The sequence below is a fragment of the Phanerochaete carnosa genome (assembly GCF_000300595.1).
Source record: "Phanerochaete carnosa HHB-10118-sp unplaced genomic scaffold PHACAscaffold_9, whole genome shotgun sequence".
Lineage (NCBI taxonomy): Eukaryota > Fungi > Basidiomycota > Agaricomycetes > Polyporales > Phanerochaetaceae > Phanerochaete > Phanerochaete carnosa.
The window spans coordinates 795,928-809,511 of NW_006767636.1; the positions used below are offsets into that span (position 1 = coordinate 795,928).

At 55.1% G+C, this 13,584-nt stretch overlaps 4 protein-coding genes across 4 annotated transcripts in view; all 4 read left to right on the plus strand.

Moving 5' to 3' along the window:
* Positions 1-467: 467 nt before the first annotated feature.
* PHACADRAFT_187139 (uncharacterized protein) lies at positions 468-1,404 on the plus strand (the record flags this gene model as incomplete). Its single annotated transcript, XM_007399462.1, has 4 exons — positions 468-772; positions 823-1,004; positions 1,069-1,281; positions 1,342-1,404. Exons 1-4 carry the CDS (start codon positions 484-486, stop codon positions 1,402-1,404), a joined length of 747 nt encoding a protein of 248 aa, XP_007399524.1. The 5' UTR covers positions 468-483.
* A 292-nt stretch (positions 1,405-1,696) lies between these two features.
* PHACADRAFT_31538 (uncharacterized protein) lies at positions 1,697-3,300 on the plus strand (the record flags this gene model as incomplete). The annotated part of the gene is made up of 5 exons (XM_007399194.1): positions 1,697-2,095; positions 2,145-2,185; positions 2,229-2,275; positions 2,340-2,488; positions 2,539-3,300. The coding sequence occupies 5 exons, from the start codon at positions 1,697-1,699 to the stop codon at positions 3,298-3,300; spliced, it is 1,398 nt and encodes a 465-aa protein (XP_007399256.1).
* A 1,783-nt stretch (positions 3,301-5,083) lies between these two features.
* PHACADRAFT_127541 (uncharacterized protein) lies at positions 5,084-12,511 on the plus strand. Its single transcript, XM_007399463.1, has 9 exons — positions 5,084-5,895; positions 5,956-6,167; positions 6,222-7,602; positions 7,653-8,953; positions 9,006-10,723; positions 10,775-10,959; positions 11,012-11,072; positions 11,125-11,554; positions 11,607-12,511. The coding sequence occupies exons 1-9, from the start codon at positions 5,213-5,215 to the stop codon at positions 12,098-12,100; spliced, it is 6,465 nt and encodes a 2,154-aa protein (XP_007399525.1). The 5' UTR covers positions 5,084-5,212; the 3' UTR covers positions 12,101-12,511.
* Positions 12,512-12,611: 100 nt separating this feature from the next.
* PHACADRAFT_127548 (uncharacterized protein) overlaps positions 12,612-13,584 on the plus strand; it is a gene marked incomplete at its 5' end in the record, with an annotated part of 2,781 nt that continues 1,808 nt past the window's right edge. The window contains 2 exons of the mRNA XM_007399464.1: positions 12,612-12,675; positions 12,731-12,931. Of these exons, the coding sequence (XP_007399526.1) occupies positions 12,612-12,675; positions 12,731-12,931 (265 nt within the window). The remainder of the gene's footprint in view (positions 12,676-12,730; positions 12,932-13,584) is intronic.

Here is a 13,584-nt window from a genome sequence, read left to right on the forward strand (position 1 = left end):
ACTCCTTTAAATTAACCACAAAGTCCCCTCGTCTCTCCTAAAAGCCAAATTGCAATCAGAGTCTCTTGATCACCGAGACTGTTTCACGAATATGCAGGAGTAATCCCATCCTATGAGCGCGTTTCACATCATACTGCACTGACATCTCCAGGGGCTATCTTCGAAAAGGCACGAAATAAGGCCTTGGGCTCACCCGGAACTAGCGTTCGCGAGTCGCGCATTTAGGCACAGCCCGTTGCGCCGATTCTTATGGACCAATTTGCAAGATGTGTAGCTCGGCGCGCATGATTTCCCCAGCGGGGAACTGGGCTAGGCCTCTTCCGCTGTGAATAAATAGGGCAGCGCCAGAAGGCGAAATTCTCCGTACTCTGGCAGTATCATCCCTCTCCTTACGAACCTCCCCTTGGCGCGATACTCTGGTAGTATCCTTCTGTGACGACCTCTCTTGCATATTACGATTTCTTCACGCCGAAACGTTATTTGATGATGCCGTCTGTCAGGTCGCTGTTTTTTGTCCTGCTCGCTGCTGTATCAGTGCTCGCCGCGCCCGTCCTGAAAGAGCGGTTACGTAGCGTCAATGTTTGTGGCGTCCGCTTCAAGACGGGCGACGTGCGGGACAAGGCGCCGCTTAACTCGGTATATTCCCTCGAAAACAAGTCGGACGTCAATAAGGAGACGAAAAGCAAGGTTAGTGCTAGTCACGGTCTCAGTCATCACAGGACTTTTTTGATCAGCGACATGAAGAACGATGTCAAGAAAGATTACGCCGTCGGTAGGTGGACATCTTTATACATGCTCCCAAAGCTCACTACGAATTCTCAGACCATGTTGTCGAGGTTCAAGTGCTGCAGAAGGTCGCGGACAGCTCTAAACTTTGCGGCGTGCTCAATAAAATGCACGATGCTGACAAGTCCAAGACACAGAAGTCGATGCTGCAGCCTGCTTTCGACACTCTAAATAGCTCACCTAACCTCTTCTTCCTCACGAAGAAGGTCCAGAGTAGGGTAAGCAAGTTGAAAGAGTGCAGTGGACATGGAGTCGCATCTAATCAACGTTCCGCCCGTACAGAAAAAGACGGTGACTCAGAAGGTGCTGAAGGGGAAGAAGCAAGATTCAAAGGACATGGACAAGGCTGTCGGCAACTACTTGAAGCAGGTCGGCTCTTCTGGTACAACGGTCGCTTCGTTACTGGACGAGGAACTGGCCGACATTATCAGCATAGCTAAGGGTGTTGCCAGTAAGGCATCTAAAGACAAGGCCGACAAGCTCAACAAGGCTATTGTAAGTATTACGATCCCGTTTATAAGAGTCAATTTACGTAGTGCTGACCTTGCTCTTAAGGGCGCCTACCAGTCATCGACGACTGTGAGCAGCATGTGGTCGAAGGAGCTCCTCGCCTTGTAAGCATCAAGTAGAGGGTCTAGGAAAATTAGGATTTCTCGACATACTACTATTGATGCGATGGCTTGAAGCAACGTGAGGCTGGTTGTACCAATAGAGGATGAAATTGAAAGTCAAATGCCAGCGCCCGATGCAGCTTGCGTTGCGCTCCGATTTTCTCACTGCGTATTGAGCTTTCTCGTACTACGGACTCGTCATAATTGTCACATCGTTTTCTGCCTTATTATTCCACTTCTGATCTGCTTCACTTGTCGATCCAAAGCTGTCACGAGCAAAGGGATAATACAAAGGCAGAATGGCTGTGCAGCTCCCTCTCGCAGACCCAACCCCAGAGGAGCCCTCACAACCTGGCCAGTTCTCGTCGCAGCAGCCGCCCCGCACGCAGCCCACGCCACCCCCATCTGTTACGAATGCGTTCGTCCCTGTCCCATCAATATCAAACACTGCCCAAAGCCACGCTGCACCCCCCTCAGGCTTTGCGCATTCATTCCCAGTTCAGAACTTGACAAGCATGCAGCCCACGCAGAACCCGCCTCCACCGCCTCCACCCACGCAACAGCAGCCCTCACCGCAGAATCCGAACCCAGAAGCTGAAGTTGCGAAGATATGGGGCGTGTTGAATGAGCTGTTGGAGCAGCTATCAGCGAATAGGCAAGCATCCATACAGCTACACTCCTTGGCGGCGGGGGTTAAGGTGCGTCACAAGGTGCCGTGCCAAGGTAGTCACTAACAGCGTGCAACAGAGCCAAGCCATACATTCGCAGACGGGCTATGTGCTCAGACGGTATGTATCGCTTCTTCCAACTTCTCTCGGGCCAATCATTTAGACTGACGCAGGTCCTGGAGTTCAGATACAACCTCGACAGAACACAAGGTTGGTTCTTGGCAAAGTCAGCGACTGTATATAGCTCTAACTCGCGTGTGTATCGTGACAACAGACGAGTACAACGCGGCACTGGAGAAGATGAACGCTCAAATGACCGCAGAGAACACTGTGTTAGTGAACGAGAACAAGCAAATGGGGACGCTCATCAAGGAGTATGAGCAAACTCTTGAGAACGTCATGGCTGGGTTTCGCGTTAGAGCTGTACGTAACGCTTTCGAGCTGTGAGATTTCGCTCACTCGCCAGCGAACAGAACGAAGTCCAGCAGCGTGAACTGTCTATCATGCGCGAGTACGAACGGAAGCTGCTCACCATCGAGACGGCGCAGCTGCAAGCCTCACTCGCGCAGCAGACAACAGTTTCGACATCGCTCGGTCGAGTTGGCGAGCTCCTGAGAGTGCTCATGCGCGTGCTGGGTGGCGAAGATCCTAGCAGCGTCCCTACTAGTGTGCTTGCAAACATGGTCGAGGCCGAGACCGGCACCTCATCGACTGGCACAGGCTTGGGAAAGGAGGGCGAGATCGATATCACCGGCACTGCAGGACACATGACGATCGGCAGACAACCCCAGAAAAAGATCATCAACTCTTGGGAGCTGGAGGCACCCGCTTCGCCTATGCCTGGCACAACTGCCTTGCCTCCCTCGCCGTCCGATTCTAGCACGACTCTCGCTTCATCCTCAGATAGTAGCGACCCACCAGATCAAGCGCGTTACAAGGCTGATATCCTGACGGATAAAGAAGCGCAACTCCTCGCTGCCGACTGGGCTCTCGAACGCGAGTGTGAGCTCGCACGTCTCGAGCAGGAGAACGCAATGCTTCATCAACTCGTCCAGGAGCGCGAGAAGCTTAGCCGGGTCACCGCGACGAGTGATGCAGACGTGCATATCACAATGGGCGAACATGCCCTGCGGCTCGAGCTCCCCAAATACACGCTTCCCAAGCGGACGTTCAAGGGTAAGCTTGGCGGGAAGGACATCGGGCCGTATGGCATGTACAAAAAGTTCGAGGAGTAACACGGAGTGGTGGCTGCTTGGGAGGGCACAGCGGCATGTACTATTACCGTACGTGGTCATTAATATTGATACACATTCACTATCCCACGAGTGTCCTAGGAAATCGTGGCGCTGTCCTGCAACGTGCAGCACAAGCGTGGACTTCATGTTTGTAGTCGAACTGGTCTCATCCTTGCCTGGTAATTATGACAGAGGCTCCTGCTTATGTCACCCTTATGTATTCGTCATTACAGGAGTGATGTGACTGGTCTTTATCCATACAATGCTTCTCGCTTCCTGCACACTCCGCGTGGTGACCCCCTGGCCTGAGGTAGGTGCTGACTCGCATATAAAAAGCAACTGCGAGACTTCTCGCTGAGAACTAAGAATGGCTTCGAATTCAGAGCTAGAGTTAAACTCAAAGCTGCAGTGTATGCGCGAAGAATATTTCAAAGCTGTAACAGGACGAGGAAAAAAATCCCCGTCTTTCGCCGTGCTTGTTGCCCCGGACACCCTTATCTTATCAGTGCTCTTGCTACGGAACATGCCGTTCTGTCAAACCAGGGACTTTCACGCTCTTTATAGACAGTGTGCTATCCTCTGTGACTAAATCCTTTCAAGCCCGAGCTTGAGAGACGAAGACAATAAAAAGCTTCAAAACTGCGTTAGCGGACAAATTTTCCTCTTAGCACTCGTCGTGGATTGCCGGGCGCCACAAAGTATTCGATAGACGCCTTTAGCAACACAATCTCGGCAGGCTGCATCATCACTTTACTGCGTGCCTGGGAGAGCGACGTTATAGAGGAATCGAGAGGATTTGTGCAGCAAAGTCGCCATGCTTAATTTAACGAGTGCGGAAAGTGCTGCGGCTGCGCCCTTCACAGTGGCTGGAGTTAGAGGAACGACCATTAATCGAATGCACTATTGATAGGCATGTAGGAGCAGCCTAGTAACTCTGACTACAGCAGCGACTGTTTCCAGCGCAGAGCTGACTGTGAAGCTCGCAAGATAGAGGCGGGAGGAGCCTTAGAGAGCCTCTCGTCGCCGAGTTCCTGGATGTTCACGGCCTAAGATCGGCATCCGCAGCGTAAATTCACATGCCGAACGCAGGTGACAAATGTATCGGAGAGAATACTTTGTCCAGATGAACTGGAACGGTTAGCTGAGCTTCGTTTCAGCCGATGTGGCGCTCAGAGCACTGGTTTCGACCATGAAGTTGAATGCTGTGAGTAGGGAGAAGTTGGCTGCCATTAGTCAAGGCACTACGCGGGGCTGAAGAAGGTATACGATAGTTTGATATTTACGGGCACTAGACCGCAAAGAGAGAATACAGTTCAGCTAGAAGGCAAACTCCGTCTAAACGCTTTGCTGGATGCGTGCGACGATGTTGTAACGCTGTGCCACAAGTCCTACCTACGCTCGCAAAGCGGCGCAAGATGTGCTCAAGTGACATAGTCCGTGGGTCGTGCCCCCTTGTCATGGTGTCCACGTTGCGGCTATCGCTCCAATTTCCCCAAGGATCCCTATCGCATGATGCATCGTTCCCGGTTGTTTCTGGCAGTTTACACTAAGGTGGCGTTTCGGTTCGCTTTGTGCTGTCCGGAGGGTTATCGGAGTCTGAAGCATGCGCAAGCTGAACCGGCCCGGACCGGTTTGAGACCGCCGGAGCTCCGTTCGCGTGCTCGATTTGGATACAGACGCGGCATGATTGGTTCTCGCTCTCGGCGCGTCGGATCGCTTTAGACGCCGTCCCCGGAATCAAGGTGCCCTCCTTGGCTGGAATGACTCCCGCTCAGGGACTTAAGATTTTTCTCTGGCCGTCTCGTGTCTTGACCAGCGACCACCACCATCCCCCTCTGCGCCCACCCCTCGTCCTTCACCTCTATCCTCTCCTTGCACACACTACCATCGAGTTCAGGTCGCAACTCGTTCTATGGCCGCTGACTGCGATTCCACACCTCCTGTCTTACAGAACATTGACACTGAATTCGAAAACTATGCTTCGAATGGCTTCGAGGAAGTACTGCGCGACCCTTCGTCGTGGGCAGGCTCCCTGCCCGCTAGTCAGGGTCTGTACCAGAACGAGTACGAGAAGGATGCCTGTGGTGTAGGCTTTATCTGTCACATTAAGGGCGAGCAGTCGCACAAGATCGTCTCCGATGCTCGTCAGCTCCTGTGTGCGATGACCCACCGTGGGGCCACTGGAGCTGACAGTCGGGATGGTGATGGTGCTGGAGTTATGACTGGCCTTCCACACCTCTTCTTCAAGCGTGAAGCTGAGCGGGACATCGGATGCGAGCTCCCCGAGCCAGGCCAGTACGCGGTCGGCAACATCTTCTTCAAGAAAAACGACCCTGTTGGTCTGCAGAGGCAGCAGGCTGTCTTCTCCAAGCTCGCGAGCGAGCACGGCCTCCGCGTGCTTGGCTGGAGAGAGGTGCCCACGGACGGCACCATCCTTGGTCCCGCTGCCGCTAGCAAGGAGCCCGCCATACTGCAGCCTTTCATCGTCCTCCGCTCATCCTACGGTGAGGGAAATGCTCCTCGCGGCGGCGCGTTCGATTCCAAGTACTTCGAACGCCATTTGTACATTCTTCGCAAGAGCGCTACCCATAGCATGTCGGTATTTTCTCTCTTCCTTAGACGTAAGCCGGAGGCTAAAGATATTGAACTATGAAGTACGCTTGCGAAAGGATTCTACGTTTGCTCTCTTTCTTCGAAGAACATCGTGTACAAGGGTCAACTTTCCCCTCCTCAAGTGTACAACTACTACCACGACCTCAACCATGTGTTATATCGCTCTCATTTTGCTCTTGTGCACTCTCGATTCTCTACGAACACCTTTCCCAGCTGGGACCGCGCTCAACCTATGCGGTGGGCTGCTCACAACGGTACGGTTCCGACGTCATACGAAGCGCAGATATGATCTGATCACATCTTGATAGGTGAGATCAACACCGTCAGGGGAAATAAGAACTGGATGCGCGCCCGCGAAGGCGTGCTCTCATCTTCGCTCTTCGGTGACCAGCTGGATCTCCTATACCCCATCGTTGAGTCCGGCGGGTCCGATTCTGCTGCCTTCGACAACGTTCTTGAGCTGCTTGTCGTCAATGGCGTCTTGACCCTTCCTGAGGCTGTCATGATACTCATTCCCGAGGCGTGGCAGAGTAACGAACACATGGAACCCGAAAAGAGGGCCTTCTATAAGTGGGCCGCTTGTCTTCAGGAGCCTTGGGACGGGCCCGCGCTCTTCGCGTTCAGTGACGGTCGTTACTGTGGTGCCAACTTGGACCGCAACGGTCTTCGTCCGTGTCGCTATGTTGTCACCAACGAGGATATCATGGTTTGCGCCTCTGAGGTCGGCGTAGTCTACATCCCTCCCGAGAAGATCGTCGCAAAGGGTCGTCTCAAGCCTGGCCGTATGTTGCTCGTTGACACCGAGGAGGGACGCATCGTTGACGACAAGGTGCTCAAGAGGAACACCGCGTGTAAGCAGAACTTTGCTTCGTGGATCGAGACCCACATGCTCGAGGTTCCCACCATCGTGAAACGCGTCATGCGCACTCAGTCTGTCGCCCCTACCGTTGACGAGTACACTCTTAGCACCGACCCGAAGCTCCTCGCATTCGGCTACACCGTCGAGCAGCTCAACCTGCTCATGCTTCCCATGGCCACGGACGGCAAGGAGGCCCTCGGTTCCATGGGTAATGACGCGCCCTTGGCCTGCATGTCCACCCAGCCCCGTCTCATCTACGACTACTTCCGTCAACTCTTTGCGCAGGTCACGAACCCGCCCATCGACCCCATTCGTGAGGCGATCGTCATGTCGCTCGAAGCCTATGTCGGTCCCGAGGGTAACCTGCTCGAGATGAAGCCTGAGCAGTGTCACCGCATTCTCCTCAAATCTCCCATCCTTTCGATGGAGGAGATGAACGCGATGAAAGCGCTCAAATACGCGTACACAACCTGGCCATCGCGCATCATCGACATTACCTTCCCCAAGGAGCAAGGCCTTCCCGGCTACAAGCTCTGCCTTGAGCGCGTCCAAAGCGAGGCTATGCAAGCCATCGAGGACGGTGTGAAGGTCATTATCCTTTCTGATCGCGAGACTGGTCCGAGTCGCCTTCCTCTGTCCGCTCTCGTCGCTTGCGGTGGTGTGCACCACCATCTCGTCGCCCAGAAGAAGCGTGCCAAAGTTGCCCTCATGGTCGAGACGGGCGAGGCTCGCGAAGTCCAACACCTGTGCGTTCTTCTGGGTTACGGTGCCGACGCCATCTGCCCGTGGTTATTCATGGAGTCCATCCACAAGATCGTTCGCGAGGGCCTGTAAGTACTTCAGCTGTCTCGGGAATCAGCTGTACTTACACTTACTCCAGGGTCAAGAACGGGGAGACCGTCGAACAGCTCACTGATAACTACCGCCATTCCATCGACGGCGGCATTCTGAAGGTCATGTCCAAAATGGGCATATCGACTCTGCCCTCGTACAAGGGTGCTCAGATTTTCGAGGCGCTTGGCCTTCACGCCGAGGTCATCGAGAGCTGCTTCGCTGGTACGGCCAGCCGTGTCCAGGGTGCGACCTTCGACCTTCTGGCCATGGACGCTTTCGAGACGCACGAGCGTGGCTGGCCTTCTCGTGAGACCATCTTGCCTCCCGGCATGCCCGAGTCCGGCGAGTATCACTGGCGCTCCGGTGGTGAAGCCCACATCAACGACCCATCAGGCATTGCCTATCTTCAGGACGCCGTGCGCGAGAAGAATCAGCAAGCCTACGATGCGTACGCGAAGAACGCTAATGAGCAGGCGCAGGCCGTCCACCTCCGTGGTCTCCTTGACTTCCGCCTCGAGAACGCGACCCCCATTCCTATAGAGCAAGTTGAGCCGTGGAATGAGATTGTCCGGCGTTTCGTCACCGGCGCCATGTCATACGGCTCTATCTCCATGGAGGCGCACTCTACTCTCGCCATCGCGATGAACCGTCTTGGTGGCAAGTCAAACACTGGCGAGGGTGGTGAGGATGCCGAGCGCTCTCAAGTTCTGCCTAATGGCGACACCATGCGCTCTGCCATCAAGCAGGTCGCGTCCGGTCGCTTTGGTGTCACCTCAAACTACCTCGCGGATGCCGATGAACTGCAGATCAAAATGGCCCAGGGTGCGAAGCCTGGCGAGGGTGGTGAACTGCCCGGTCACAAAGTCTCCGCTTCTATTGCGCGCACTCGTCACTCGACCACCGGTGTCGGTCTCATTTCTCCCCCGCCTCATCACGACATTTACTCCATCGAGGACTTAAAGCAGCTCATCTATGATCTCAAGTGCGCCAACCCTCGCTCGCGTGTTTCCGTCAAGCTCGTCTCCGAAGTCGGTGTCGGTATTGTTGCCAGCGGTGTCGCCAAGGCGAAGGCCGACCACATTCTCATCTCCGGGCATGACGGCGGTACCGGTGCTTCTCGCTGGACTGGCATCAAGCACGCCGGTCTACCATGGGAGCTCGGTCTTGCTGAGACCCACCAAACACTCGTACTGAACGACCTCCGTGGTCGCGTCACTGTACAGACTGACGGTCAGGTCCGTACCGGTCGTGATATCGCTATCGCTTGCATGCTTGGCGCCGAAGAGTGGGGCTTCGCGACGACCCCTCTGATTGCCATGGGCTGTATCATGATGAGGAAGTGTCATCGTAAGTGCCCATCATGCTGCAGTATCATACGTGGTAACTCATTGCGCTTTAGTGAACACTTGCCCTGTTGGTATCGCCACCCAGGACCCTCAACTTCGTGCTAAGTTTGCTGGCCAACCCGAACAAGTCATCAATTTCTTCTACTATGTTGCAGAGGATTTGCGTGCCGTTATGGCCAAGCTCGGTTTCCGTACCATCAACGAGATGGTTGGCCGTGCTGACATGCTCAAAGTTGACGAGAAGCGCCGCACTCCGAAGACCGCACACCTCGATCTCTCGGCTGTCCTCAAGCCTGCTTGGCAGATGCGCCCCGGAGCCGCCACCTATCGCGTTCGTGCTCAGGATCACAAGTTGTACATCCGCCTCGACAATAAGTTCATCGATGAGGCCGAGCCTGCACTCACCAAGGGATTGCCCGTCCACGTCGAGTGCGGTGTCACAAACACCGATCGTGCGCTCGGTACATCTCTGTCGTACCGTGTCTCGAAGATGTACGGCGAAGAAGGTCTGCCGAAGGACACTATCCATATCAGGGTGACTGGTTCCGCTGGTCAGTCGCTCGGCGCGTTCCTTGCGCCCGGTATCACCATCGAACTCGAGGGTGACGCGAATGACTACGTCGGCAAGGGTCTTTCTGGCGGCCGCCTCATCGTCTACCCGCCGAAGCAGTCGAAGTTCAAGGCCGAGGAGAACATCATCATCGGTAATGTCTGTCTCTACGGCGCGACGTCGGGTGAGGCCTTCATCCGTGGTGTCGCTGCTGAACGGTTCGCGGTACGCAACTCTGGCGCGAATGCTGTCGTTGAGGGTACCGGTGATCATGCCTGCGAGTACATGACGGGTGGTCGCGTTGTTGTTCTTGGCAGCACTGGCCGCAACTTCGCTGCCGGTATGAGCGGCGGCATCGCGTACGTCCTCGACATGGCCCACACGTTCCACGCGAAAGTCAACCAGGAAATGGTCGAGCTCGGCAAAGTAAAAGACCCCAGGGAGATCGCGGAATTGCGCCAGCTCATTGAGGACCACCGTCATTACACTAACTCGGAAGTCGCTGACCGCGTCCTCCACGACTTCCATCATTTACTGCCGCTCTTCGTCCGCGTCATGCCTCATGACTACAAGCGTGTACTAGAAGAGGGCGCGGCGCGTGCCCGGGAGGAGAAGCTGCGCCACAGCGCCATCGACCTGGTCCCGTCGCGCACCGCCAGCCAAGTCGACCTTGCTTCAGAGGGTATCCAGGACGTCCTCCTTCCTAAGAAGGAGTCTGCTATGTTAATTTCGAAGGACAACAGCAGGGCGTCTTCGAAAGCGCGCCATGAACCCTCTGTCGCCGATCTCGAAGACTCCCTCGTCGACGACATTACCACCAAGCAGCGCATGAAGAAGCTCGACAAGACGCGCGGTTTCATGAAATACAAGCGTCTCACGGAGGCATACCGTCCGCCTCGCAAGCGTGTCAAGGACTGGAAGGAGATCTCTACCCGTCTGACCGAGTCTGAGCTGTCGTACCAATCTGCTCGGTGCATGGACTGTGGCGTCCCATTCTGCCAGTCCGATACCGGATGCCCTATCTCAAACGTCATCCCAAAATGGAACGACCTCGTTTTCAAGGGCCAGTGGCAAGACGCCCTCAACCGTCTCCTCCTGACCAATAACTTCCCCGAGTTTACTGGTCGTGTGTGCCCGGCCCCTTGCGAAGGTGCATGTGTCTTGGGTATCAACGAGCAGCCCGTCGGCATCAAGAGTATCGAGTGCGCCATCATCGACAAGGTTTGCCGGGCTCCTAGCGTTCCTTCGTGCGTATGCTGATCACCTTTACAGGGCTTCGAGATGGGCTGGATGGCTCCCAATCCTCCAAAGGTCCGCACTGGTCGCAAGGTCGCCATCATTGGCTCCGGCCCTGCTGGTTTGGCATGTGCCGATCAGCTCAACAAGGCCGGCCACACGGTTACTGTCTACGACCGGAATGATCGTATTGGTGGACTGCTCATGTACGGTATTCCGAAGTAAGTGCCTCCTGTATCATTTATCCCTACCCGCTTACTCACTTTCCTCCAGCATGAAGCTTGACAAAAGCATCGTCCAGCGTCGCGCCGACCTCATGGCCGCGGAGGGCATTGTAAGTGACTTCCAATCCTTTCAACTTAGATACATCTAACTCTTGCTTCAAGACATTCAACACGAACGCCCACGTTGGTAAGGATGTAGATGCCGACCAGATTCGCGTGGAGAACGATGCTGTCGTGATCTCTACTGGCGCGACATGGCCTCGCGACCTCAAGATCCCGAACCGTGACGCAGACGGTATCCACTTCGCGATGGAGTTCCTGCAGATGAATACGAAGTCGCTTCTTGACTCTGAGCATCAGGATAACAACTACATCAACGCGAAAGGCAAGGACGTCATCGTCATCGGCGGTGGTGACACCGGCAACGACTGTATCGGTACCTCCATGCGTCACGGTGCGAGGTCTGTCACCAACTTCGAGCTTCTGCCGAGGCCCCCTGCTGGCCGTGGACGCGATAACCCTTGGCCGCAATGGCCCAGGATCTTCCGTACCGACTATGGTCACACAGAAGTTGCCGCTCACTTTGGAAACGGTTAGCATAACATCCCCACCTTATCAAAAATGTATACTTATGTGATACTTAGACCCACGCGAGTACTCCATCTCGACCAAGGAGTTCGTTATCGATGAGGAAGGCAAGCTCAAGGGTGTCAACACTGTTCGTGTCGAGTGGACCAAGGATAGCGGCGGACGCTGGAAGATGGAAGAGGTCCCTGGTTCGGAGAAGTTCTTCCCTGCCCAGCTGATCTTCCTCGCTTTGGGTTTCTTGGGTCCCGAAAACGCGGTGATCAAGCAGCTAGGCGTCAAGCAGGATGCTCGCACGAACATCCAGACTCCTGGCTCCAAGAAGTACTCCACCAATGTTGAGGGAGTCTTCGCCGCTGGTGATTGTCGCCGCGGCCAGTCGCTCATCGTCTGGGGTATCAACGAGGGTCGTAGCGCTGCCGCTGAGATCGACGAGTGGCTCAGCAATGGCCAGACTCGCCTGCCCTTCGACGGTGGCATCAAGAAGAGGAACTTGATTCCTCCCTCGAGCTCGCTCTCGAAAACCTCGCAGGTCATCGACGTCCAGGCTTAGACTCATCATGCTATCTGCGTAGAGGCCGCCAAAATGTAGTTTAGGATTTTATGGCTTGTTTGTATACTTTCGCTGGTCGCAACGTGTCCTGGATTACAAATGCGATGTATCATATGTTGTATCGGTGTAGATCTCATGCTATGCTACTGCGCTATTTTCATTCCGACCTGCTCGGCGGTGGTACTTGCACAAGCGCTGGCCGGGGACGCAAGTCCGGGTGGACACGTTGCCTGTACTGCGAGCGCGAAGCCTGTTTTGTATAGGATAGTTCGGTAGCGCATAGCATCTGCCATACTTTCGCAGCAGACCCTTGCTACAAACACGGCTTTGCCTCGGAAGTGGCACCAGCGATTAACTGCTGCCTGACTCGACTGCTGCTTGACCCGCAGGCTCGCCGAGCGATAGGGTTACGCACTCCTGCCGAGGCTATCCGCCCTCGGACTATAAAGCGGGGGAATGTGGCTCAGACAGATAGCAACAACGCATCCACAGAAATACAAACGGCAGCACAATGAACGTATACGCCATTGGAGCATCCAAGAACATCGGGTATTACTCCGCGCTTAGGCTACTAGGTGAGCGCTGGCTCGTGTCGTTATTCATGATGTAGGCTCAAGAACGCTATCATAGCGAAGGGAGGAACGGTGACATTTCTGCTTCGCAAGACAGAAGTCTTCGACGCGGACGAGACGATACAGTCCTACGTGAAGTCGGGGAAGGCGCGTCTCGTCAAAGGTGACGCTCTCGAGATCGAGGACGTCGCTCGAGGCTGGGCAGAAGCGCAGCCAGCTTCGCAGACACGACTCGTGGACGTTCTCCTCTTCACAGTCGGTAAGTCCGGGTCTTGCACAGACATGCGCAAGGGCACTCAGTGTTGGCATAGGCGGCGCTCTGCACCACTTCAGCATCATCTCGGGCGCGCACATCTTCCCAGAGGACATCTGCTCGGCCGCCATCCTGAACGTCGTCCGCACCATTCCGCCCAACCAACGCAGCCCGCCGACTCAACCCAAGCTCATCGCCTTCTCGACGATAGGTGCCACCAAGGCCTCGCATCAGCGCTTGCCCTTCGCCATGAAAGTGTTCTACTCGTGGCTGCTCACGCCGCCGCATGTGGACAAGTTCTGCATGGAGCGCGTGGCAGCATACTGTGCCGGTATGCCCTTCCCCGACGAGGGATATCGCCCGGACCTGCTGCCACAAGGGTGGAAGACACTTGAGGGCATGCCTGCGGAAGGCGCGTTCAAGAGCGTCGCGATCCTGCGACCCGGGTGGCTGACAGATGGGCCGGCAAAGGCAGACGACGAACAAAATCGAGGAAAGAAAGTGTACAGAACTCGTATTGGCGACAAGGAAGCTCTAGGATACAGCATATCGCGGAAGGATGTCTCGCACTTTGTCGTGGAAGAGGCGTTGGAGAGGTGGAGCGACTGGGAAGGAAAGCAGATCAGCTTATTTTATTGAACATAGCGATTTAGGCGCAT

Coding starts and splice junctions, on each gene's coding strand:
- PHACADRAFT_127541 (XM_007399463.1), top strand. CDS start 5,213: ATGGCCGCTGACTGCGATTCCACACCTCCTGTCTTACAGAACATTGAC. Junction 5,896..5,955: donor AAGAGCGCTACCCATAGCAT/GTCGGTATTTTC, acceptor TGAACTATGAAG/TACGCTTGCGAAAGGATTCT. Junction 7,603..7,652: donor AAGATCGTTCGCGAGGGCCT/GTAAGTACTTCA, acceptor CACTTACTCCAG/GGTCAAGAACGGGGAGACCG.